General features: G+C 43.8%; 1 protein-coding gene across 1 annotated transcript in view; it reads right to left on the reverse strand.

Annotated features, from left to right (window-relative positions):
* KIF13A (kinesin family member 13A) overlaps positions 1-10,673 on the reverse strand; it is a 285,225-nt gene that overhangs the window by 123,285 nt on the left and 151,267 nt on the right. Inside the window, 5 exon segments of the mRNA XM_023737492.1 lie at positions 3,363-3,475; positions 4,161-4,295; positions 5,973-6,060; positions 8,449-8,629; positions 10,406-10,498. Of these exon segments, the coding sequence (XP_023593260.1) occupies positions 3,363-3,475; positions 4,161-4,295; positions 5,973-6,060; positions 8,449-8,629; positions 10,406-10,498 (610 nt within the window).

Genomic DNA, 10,673 nt, shown 5'->3' on the forward strand with positions numbered 1-10,673 from the left:
GCTGGGCCCACCTGGATGACGCTGCCGTTCCTCCCTCTCTTCTCACTGGCCCCACCTGGATAATCACGCCATCTCAAAACCACTGACTTAATCACATCTGCAAAATCCCTCTGCCACATAAGATACACCGTCACGGGTTTGGGGAATAAGGATGTGGTCAACCCTTGGGGGCAGGGGAGGCATTCTTCTGCTGACCACAAAGTCTACATTACTTTTCCATTGGATGCGGTGCCAGAAACTCAACAAATGCTTGCTGGTCTCTTAGTCACGATATTTAACATATATCCCAGCATCAGCTTCCTCCTCTTTAAACAGAGATAAAAATACCTGGTAGGAGTGTCAAAAGACATAACGCGCAGGAACATGCTCCAAAAACTAGAAAGAGCCATAAAAACAAAGATGGTGCCTCATAATCTAGCAGTAGGGAACAGACGTAGCCATCTGTGAAACAACTAGCATATAAATACAGCCAGAGAGTATGGTGCAGAGAGAACGCCAATCAATTCAACAGTCATTACAGAATAGAGGCATGTTATCACTGGCCTTGAGGGAGTCCACTTAGGGTACTACATAATTTAGTATCCAAATGAGGACACCTTTGAAAATTGAAGGGGGCACTCTGTTTACTCCAGAACAAAAGTATAAACCAGGACTCTTCCAGGCAAACAGAACTCCTGGTTCCCCTAAGTGCAGCCCACTGGCTGAGCCTGGGCTCTGCAGCCAGATGCCTGCGTTCAAATATGAGATCCAGCACTTAGAGCTGTGTGACCCTGGACAAGTTACTTAACCACTTTCTGCCTTGGTTTCCTCATCTGTAAAACGGGGATAACAGACTTATCTCGCAATGCTGATGTCAGGATCAGATGAATCGTTACATATAGAGCATTTAGAACAGTGCCTGGCACATAGTGGGCGCTCAATAAAAGCTAGTGATCATTACATATCAAGGCCACACATGTCTAAATTCTCACAAGTCCACAGCACAGAACACTCAGTGTTTTCTCACTAGCCCAGCCAGCAGACAACAAGCTGCCATCGCTCAGCATCGGGAGATGCGTCTCCAGGAGGGCGGGGATCCTTTCCTTGGTACCTGCTCCCTCACGCTCCCACTCCTGCTCTGCCATCCTGGAGTCTGAGCTCATTACGGAACGCAGAGCTGCAGCGCCGGTCTGGGATCTTGTAATGCCTTGTCATGAAATACAGCAAAATCCCCTGTGATTCCAGCAGGAGACAGGACGCCTGGAAGATTAACTCTCTAAAGCAGCAGTCTTTCTCCGGGGGTGGGGCCGCATCCATCTGATAGAGGGGGCTCTATTTTATTTCTAATTTTAAACCACTGTCTGCAAAAACCATAACGCGCTGACATCATTTTAAAATGCAGCCTGCACAAATATGTTCCTGAGTACATTTCCTCCTGTCACATTCTGTTCTAAACTAAATCCCAAGTCATTCCAGCTCCACCAAAGAGATTACGAGGACAGACTAAACTCCTTTCTGCTGAACCTGGAATAATGATCATGATGATCAGAAAAATAATAGCTACAACAATTAATATTTATTCAGTGCATACTACGTGTCAGGCATTGTTCTAAGCACATTACGGTCATTCCATCCTCATTTCCTCCTCAACAACTCTATGAGGTAGGTACTCTTATTATGACCATTCTACAGAAGAGAAAACTGAGGTACAGAGAGGTTACATCACTTGCCCACGATATACACACAGGGTGAGTGATGGAGCCAGGATGAAACCAAGGTGATCTGGCTTGAGGGCACACTCCTAAATACAAACTCTCCTGCCTTTCATGCTGGAAAGCAGAGACTTCCTCTTGGTTGTCAGGAGCTCGGACAAGTCCCCAGTCCATCATGACCTGGTCACTGTTTATCTTTCCAACCTCATTTATTTCCACTCCCGTGCACACTCTCCAGCTGTCCTGGGTTACTGCTGTTTTTGGTGCCGTTGACTTGATTCTGACTCATGGCAACCCCATGGGACAGAGTAGAACCGCCACATAGGGTTTTCTTGGTTGTAATCTTTATGGAAGCAGAACGCCAGGTCTTCTCCTGAGGAGCTGCTTGGTGGGTGTGAACTGCCAACCTTTCAGTTAGCAGCTGAGCGCTTAACTGTTGAGCCACAGGGGCTCCTCTCCTGGGTTACTGCATCACTGACAATAACAAGCCCTGCATTTGTCTGGACCTCTGCTGTCCCCTCCACATGCCATCTCCCTTGTCAGCCTGGCAAACTCCTACACATCCTTCTCCACCCTGCTCTCTTGTAGCCTGCGATGGACTGAACTGTGTCCCAAAAGATGTGCTGACATTCTAACTGCTGGTCCCTGTGAATGTGACCTTGTTAGGAAATCGGGTCTCTGAAGATGTTATCAGTTAACACGAGGTCACAGTGGGGTAGCGCGCGTCCTATCTGATAGGAGCGGTGTCCTTATGGAAAAGGAGAAGACACACAGAGACAGAAACACAGAGGAAAAAGGCCGTCTGAAGACGCGTTTATAAGCCAAGGAATGCCAGGGCTACCAGGCGCTGGAAGAGACAAGGCTCTTCCCCCAGAGACCAGAGAGGGAACGCGGCCCAGCCAGCCACTGGTTTGGACATCTAGCCTCCAAAACTGTGAGTCCATAATTTCAGCTCTCACAAGCCGCCCGCTTGTATTTTGTCTCGGCAGCCTTCAGAACCCGATACACAGCCTTCATGGCGCTGTACGCGCTGTACACACTGCAGGAACCAAGGCGAATTCTCAGATTTCAGTATGGTAGTTTTGCAATAACTTTTTTTTTTTTTTTAAGGTACTGATATTTAAACAGTATTAACCTTAGATGGCGCCCTGGTGGCTCAGTGGTTAAGAGCTTGGCTGCTCACCAAAAGGTCATCAGCTCGAATCCACCAGCCACTCCTTGGAAACCCTATGGGGCAGTTCTACTCTGTCCTATGGGGTCACTAGTAACCAGAATTGACTCGATGACGACGGGTTTTCTTTTAAACCTTAGAAAGGGATTCAAACATTTTCTTTTCAGAATAGGCTCCCCCAGTTCATTTAAGAGATGGTTTGATTTATCAATTGTGATGTGCATTTACCTAAGACCACATTTACATGATGATACACACATGTATGTGTATAATCTTCGAGTGGGGCTGTACTCTATAACTTTACTTAAATACACCTCACGCATATAACAGGGGCAGGCTGCTGTTTCTTTTCGACTCAGATTACTCAATCTGCACAGACTTTGAACAACGTGTGCAACAGGCCCCTCATAACACGAGCACCCCAAGATGTGCACCACGGTGGTGCCATGCTCCAGCTTAACTGTGAGATCCCCAAGGTTGCTGTCACGGAGCCATCTTACTTGTTAATGTTGCTGCCTTCCTTCAGTCGCTCTCCCGCAGCGCCTGTCTTGGACACTCTCTCACTGCCTGCCAGGTCCACCAGGCTGACCTTACTGACTTTCTCTCCCGAGTTCTAGTGGCAAGAAACGAGAGAGAAACGACACACATCAATGCAAAAACCACACAGATATCGACACCTATGTCAACACGACAGTTAGGAGAGCAACGTGAGTATCCACCTCGTTCCGACGAGGCAAACTTCTCAAGATTTTAAACTGTCAGAGGAGTTATTTGGACGAGCAATCCACTTCATAGTCAATGTTCAAACTGGCGTGGAAAGCTAGCATTTTGTTTTGTAGCTGGGTAGTGAGTTCACTCAGCTTCCCAGCACACAGAAAGCTGAGGTTTTCTGCTTCTACAAGGAAATGCTAGGATGTGAGGATTCCTGCACATTTAGGTCAAATTTGTCTTCCTGTGAAAACGTGCTCTTTAGGCTAAAGGTTATGGTGTCTGCTGTAGCAGCCCTCCACTTCTACAAGGTAGATTCAGTTCTTTTAGGGGAATTTCAGTAGGAACGTATACACATTAGAAGCTGTATGGTGACGCCGTCATGCTCTTGAGGGAGTTTACATTAAGAATCCAATTTTCTTAAAAAAGTTATATAGAAAGGAAGACCTAACAAATTAAATGATTTAAGTCAAGTAGCTTATCTAGCAAGCAGAGGAGCTGACAGAAAACCCTCAGCCACTGACTCCTCCTGAGCCACCTCACCCAGGCAGTCATTCCACTGCCACCAAAAGCTCTGCCCGAACCCTCACCCCAGACTGCAGGTCATAAAGCGTCTGTGTGATGATGATGTTGAACACGGCGTGGGAGCGGCTACTTTCTTCATTCATGTTGGTTGCAGCTACCGTTCGAGACTTATTTCCCTCAGACATCAATGACTCAATATCCTAGAGGCAAAGCATAAGGAAAACACTATAAGCAAACAACCACAACACCACACTGCCTACCAGGTGTAACTATTAGTTAGGATCCCTCTGACGCCCTCGCCACCGCCCTTCCGTAAAAGCCTGGCTGTCTTTCCTCATCTTGCGTGCTCTACTCTTCACCTTGCTCAGTTCTCCCTAGTCCATGAAATGTCTCCCCATTCTTCGGTCCATCCCCCAAGGATCTACTTGCTCTGTTGCTGGTGTTGTGCCCTCAAGTCGATTCCGACTCATAGTGACCATACGGGACAGAGTAGAACTGCCCCTACAGGGTTTTCTAGGCTTTTCAGGTGCAGACCACCAGATCGTCTCTCCCACGGAGCGGCTGGTGGATTCAAACTGCCAACCTTTTAGTTAGCAGCCAAGCACTTAACCACTGTGCCACCACGACCCCTTCTCTGTGAGTCCCTATTTTCTCCTTTGCAAGTTCCTAGGGGAGAAAAGGGCTAATGTTTACTGAGCACTACAGATGCTCAAAAGGTAGGTAGCTAGCCGACTGAATTCTGACTCTCCTGTGCTATGCCCCTCCCTCTCGCCCGACACGGGGGCTCTCCAGAGCAGGGGTGTTTCTTATTCATCTCTGTACACTTCCTTCTAGAACACCTGGATCCTACAGCTTCTTATAAAATGTTCGATGAATGAGAGGTATTCTCCTGATTTCGCACACGAGAACACTGCAGTGCAGGAAGGTTAAACAGCTCTGCCCACATGCAGTAAGAGGCAGAGCGGGGAGGCAAACCCGAGGCTCCTAGCTCTCAGGGACACGCAGCAGCGTGAGATGGACACAGAGCCCAAGCACACTGAGCTAAAACGAAGGCTCCTGAGCAAAGCATTTGCCAATTGCAAAGACCGACCGAAGGACTCTGCATTTTCACGTCGGGCAGGTTTCCATTCATTTCAGAATCTGAACATTTGTAAAGGTATTTCTGATCGGAGCAATACTAAGAACATCTTCATTTAAATGGCTGGAGAGCGTTACCTCGCAGATTAATTTTAGTCAGACTGAGTTTGAGATGCTGATACAACTGCCACATAATACAGATGTGAGTATTCATTCATTCATCCGTTTGCATCCCTCACCAACAAAGACAGCAGTTCATGTTACAAGATTTCCAAAGCAGGGATTATAGAAACAAGAGCAGAACTCTGAGCCATGCCTTAAGAAGGCATGAAAGTCAAGGAGTGCATAAAGGAAAATGAGTCAGTCAGTGGGGAGAGGAGGGATACAGAAAAGCAAAAGAACCAGAAGAGTGAGAAGCAATGGAAGCTGAGGCAGCAGATGCTGTCAAAGACAAGGGTCACGTGAGACGCTGTTTAGACTACCAGATTTGTCGAGAAGGACGTCACTTGGCAACCTTAGGGAGGACAGTCTCCACAGAGTGGTGTGAGTGAACAGATTCAGCAACCTCGAAACACTGGGCATTTCAGCCACATTACAACTCTCACAACACAGCAGCTTCAAGAGCGTGACTAAAAGCCCTTTCTCCCCATTTGGCATGTGTTGACACTGGATTTCTGAGGCTATGAATGATACCAACATACTATAAAGTATCAACGGAAAAACACATTCAACATCAGTTACACTCTGACATACTGTCAGATTTTTTTAATGATTTTTTTTTTTTTTAAAATGACACTTACTTCAAAGCTAGTAACAGCCAGTTGAGATAAACCATCTACATATGGTCCCAAAACTTTATGCTCTCGAACTTTAAGAGACTGTCTACTCCTGTGGGAGCAAAGAAAAAGGAATGAATGAATCAGACCAAATTTGGAAGCTTTTCTTTCTTTGTCAGTATGCAGAAATTAAGGCTGCAATTTGGAAAGTTTTTTTTTTTTTTTTAATGAACAGAAAATATTCTAAAAACGACTTTATTTGGATTAGCTCAACCGCATTCCATATGAGGAATGTCTTATGCTCCAACTTCTATTTAAAGTAACATACTATTTAAAAGATTCTATTCTGAGTCCCACACTAAAGAGCCAGTCTTACAGAATGCTAGGTTAGGCTAACTTCTTCAGCAGACGAACTTCAGAAAAATGCAATACTGTGCACAGGGGGTTAAAAAAGGTGAGGTGAAGAATATGGCCAGAGTGAATTGAACCTAAGGCTGTCGTTTTTTTAATATTATTTTATTGTGGTAAAATATATATAAGCCAAAAATTTGCCAATTCAATAGTTTTTATATGTACAATTCAGTGACACTGGCTGGGTTTACCAGGCTGGCAGCTGTCACCACCGTTAACAGAGGTCCCGTGTCGCCTAAGCGATACCTCCCCCGTCTCCCTCCCTCCCAACCCTTCTCACCACTAATAAGCTCTGGTCTCTACACACTTGCCCATTTCATGTAAGTGGGATCATATACGATTTGTCCTTCTATGACTGACTTATTTCACTCGACATAAGGTTTTCAAGATTCATCCATGTTATGGCACGTATCAGGATCTCATTTCTCTTTATGGCTGAGTAACATTCTGTTGTGTGTGTATACCATGTTTTGTTTAGTCATTCATCTGTTGACGGACATTTAGGTTCTGTCTACATTTTGGCTACTGTGAATAATGCTGCAATGAACATCCGTGTACAAGTTTCTGTCTGTGTTCCTGCTTTCAGTTCTTTTGTGTGTACACCGAGGACTGGGATTGCTGGGTCCTATGGTAGTTCTGTGCTTAACTCTTTAATTAAAGCTATTTTATAAATAACAAATTCTCAGTAAATAATGTGTTGAAATTTTTGAACAAGCAGTGCATTATATCAAAATGTTTTAACTTTAATTTACTTCTTCAGGTCTGCAGTATCTTATGCTGCTTCTAGACTAACGATTTTAAGCAGAAAATGATATTACAGTGTCCTGGTGTTTACAGTTACTGGTATTTTCTTTATATTTAAAATTGGCACGGCTGGTGAAGATTTTAGGGCTCTTCTGAATTTTTAAATGGTGAACCTGGTTTGGGGTCTATTTGAACAGCGTATCAAGAGACAATTGAGATTAAAGGTGAAGCTATATGTATCATGACCATATTGTGTAGGTCATCTTTTCATGCCATCAGGTATTAATCACTTTTAAAATCAAGAGTCAATGCTTGGCATCAACTCAAGAGAGAAAAAAGGTGCTAAGAATTACTGGGAGTCCCTAGGAGGTGAAAATGGCTAATACCTTGGCTATTAACTGCAAATTTGGAGGTTCAACTGCACCTCAAGGCCCCTCGGAAGAAAGGCCTGGTGATCTGGTTCCAAAAAATCAGCCACTGAAAACCCAACGGAGCACAGTTCTCCTCTGACACACATGGGGTAGACATGAGTCAGAACTCACTCGACAACAACTGGGCTTTTTTTTTTTTTAATCTTTGAGTGGTGGGATTATAAGTCATTTTTATTTCTTCTTATACTTTACCTATTTTCTAAATTTTCTATAAAGTTATATAATTTTTAAATCAGCAAAAACAATGTAATTTTAAAAAAGTAAACGGGCCTCTCCTTTCTCTATGAATCTAGCTTTTATCACCCAGTTTTTAAACAATACAGACGCCTGGGTCTCACCCTGGGTTTACTGAATCATAATCTCTAGGACTGAGGCTCAGGCCCGTGTATCTTTAAAAAGGTCCCCACATGAGCCCAACACAAAAAGACGAAAACTACTTGCCCGGGCTGAGTGGTTTCAATTCTTCAATCACTTTACCTCCAATTCAGAGGGGCTGCTTTCCAACAGAAATGAAGGACCTATGTGTCATTCTTAAAGCAATTTTGAGGAATAGGCCATCACGGCAAAAACAATACCAACAGTAAAAACATCTTTATAAAAATGGCATATGTTAGCAAATGTATACATGAATATAGGATAATCTGTATGTGTACTAGGTATACCACTAGGCTTCCAGAGGCTGATGATTTCTCAGTAAATGAACTGAACTCAGAGTATTAGTGACCAAGTCCTCAAATAAATGTGTAACTTGGGATTTTGACTTAAGGATCATTACTATTACTTGTGAGGTTGGCGCAGGACTGAGCGGTGTTCCATTCTGTGGTATGCAGGGTTGCTGTGAGTAGGAAACGACTCGACAGCACCTAGCAACAGCAGCCACCCTATTACAAACTTAATTCCAACCAGTAACTCACCCTTTGGGGTCTAAAAGGTCCCGCACTTTCTCGTTATAAATTTCCATATAGGATACTTCGACTTTGAAGGTCTGTGATTCATTCTGTTCCAAAGAAATCCTTTGAAATAAAGCACAGCAGAGCCTTGGAATGAGGCCCAGCTGCTCAGCATTGCCCATCATGGAGAAGGATTTGCCTGAACCTGGAGAACAGAGAACAGAAAGAAGGAAGGGTGGCGGCAGCAGCAAAATGTAACGCAGCAAGCGTGCAAAGCCAGGTCACAGAGCAGAAAAGTGGCAGATGTGACCCTCCAACCCAGGCCTCAGACACTCAGGCTACAGCTCTTTCCACTACGCTCCCGTGCTCCAGCTTGATCTCACCACACGCTCCAGAGGGCACCTTGTTTACAGATGGATGGGTATATATGCACCCACTAAAAACACATAATCTTTAAAAATACATACAACAAAATACCAACTACACATCATTAAATAACATAAACAGTGTATTACCCATTTTTTAAACAGTGTATTACTCTTATATAGTATATTTGTCAAAGTGCCTTGAGATATACTCTCTCATCTGAGTCCCCTAGTTATCCTGTAATCTGATATAAGGCAGCACTGTTACGATTTTTTTTTTATGTACTTTACATGAAGGTTTACAAAACAAACTAGTTTCTCATTAAACAGTTAATACGCATTATTGTTTTATGACATTGGTTAACAACCCCACGACTCGTCAACACTGTCCCTTCTCAACCTTGGGTCCCCTCTCACCAGGTTTCCTGTCCCCTCCTGCCTTCTAGTCCTTGTCCCTGGACTGCTGTGCCCCATTAGTCCCATTTTGTTTTATGGGGCTGTCCAATCCCTGGCTGAACGGTGATCCTCGGAAGCGACTTCACCACTGAGCTAAAAGGGTCTCCGGGGGCCATACCCTCAGGGTTTCTCCAGTTTCTGACAAACCAGTAAGTCTGGTCTTTTTCTGTGAGTTAGAATTTTGTTCTACATTTTTCTCCAGCTCTGTCCGGGACCCTCTGTTCTGATCCCGGTCACAGCAGTCCGTGGTGGTAGCCGGGCACCACCTAGTTGTACTGGACTCGGTCTGGTGGAGGCTGTGGTCCATTAGTCCTTTGGACAGTCTTTCCCTTGTATCTTGTTTTCTTCACTCTCCCTTGCTCCTGATGGGGTGAGACCAGTGGGGTATCTCAGATTGGCGCTCACCGGCTTTTAAGACCCCGGACGCTGCTCTCCAAGGTAGAATGTAGAACATTGTCTTTATGGTATGATTTCTTGATTTATTCCCACTTTACAGTTGGAAGAAGGAGCCATGGTGGTGCACTGACTAAGCGCTTGGCTGCGAATCAAACAGCCACTTCCCAGGAGAAAGACCTGGTGAGCTGCTCCCATAAAGATCACAGCCTACAAAATCCTACGTGCAGTTCTACTCTGTCACATGGGGTCACTGTGAGTTGAAAATTGACTAGACAGAACCTTACAACAACAGCATAGGTGAAGGACTGGTAGCTGAGAGTGTTCATGGCTGAGCCATTATTATTATTATTTTGTCTTATTTGTTTCAACCAATTGGACCAAAAGCTTACGTTTAATAATTTATCATCAATGAGTTATATTCTAGTGAAGTCCTCAGTACAGAATAAGACTAAAAGTTTTTCTACAGTTTTTACTGTAACATTTATACTAAGGGATTGGCAATTATTTTTCTAGTTTAAACACAAGTGAAAACTATAATTGAGGAAAATGGCACTTAATAGTTTGAAACTAGCTTTGCTCATTAACACTGAAATTACTCAATTACCAAACTGTTGAGCCTTCAGAAAGGTCACTTTTGATCATCTAATTGGGTTAAATCCACAAAGTTAGAAGCATTTTTCTGTTGCTTCCCAAGTGTTTTCTATTTCTAAATTTTTGTAAATGCATTTTTAATCATTGACTGCGAAATAAAAGCAGCATCTTACCTGTCTGTCCATATGCAAAAATACAAGCATTATACCCCTGAAAGGCCTTTTCAAGAATTCCTTCCCCAAGGCACTTGAAAACCACTTCTTGACCTAAAAAACAAAACCAAAATAATAATAAAATTTTAAAAGAAAAAAAAATAATAATTTTTCTTGATGTACTTTTATTAACAGTTCCTGAACACATGGACAACACTCTCTCGATCCAAAAAATACGTTAACAGTGCACTGCACACACCTACTATGTGCAGCGCTCTGTATTAAGAGA

Source organism: Trichechus manatus, unplaced genomic scaffold (genome assembly GCF_000243295.1).
Source record: "Trichechus manatus latirostris isolate Lorelei unplaced genomic scaffold, TriManLat1.0 scaffold00103, whole genome shotgun sequence".
Lineage (NCBI taxonomy): Eukaryota > Metazoa > Chordata > Mammalia > Sirenia > Trichechidae > Trichechus > Trichechus manatus.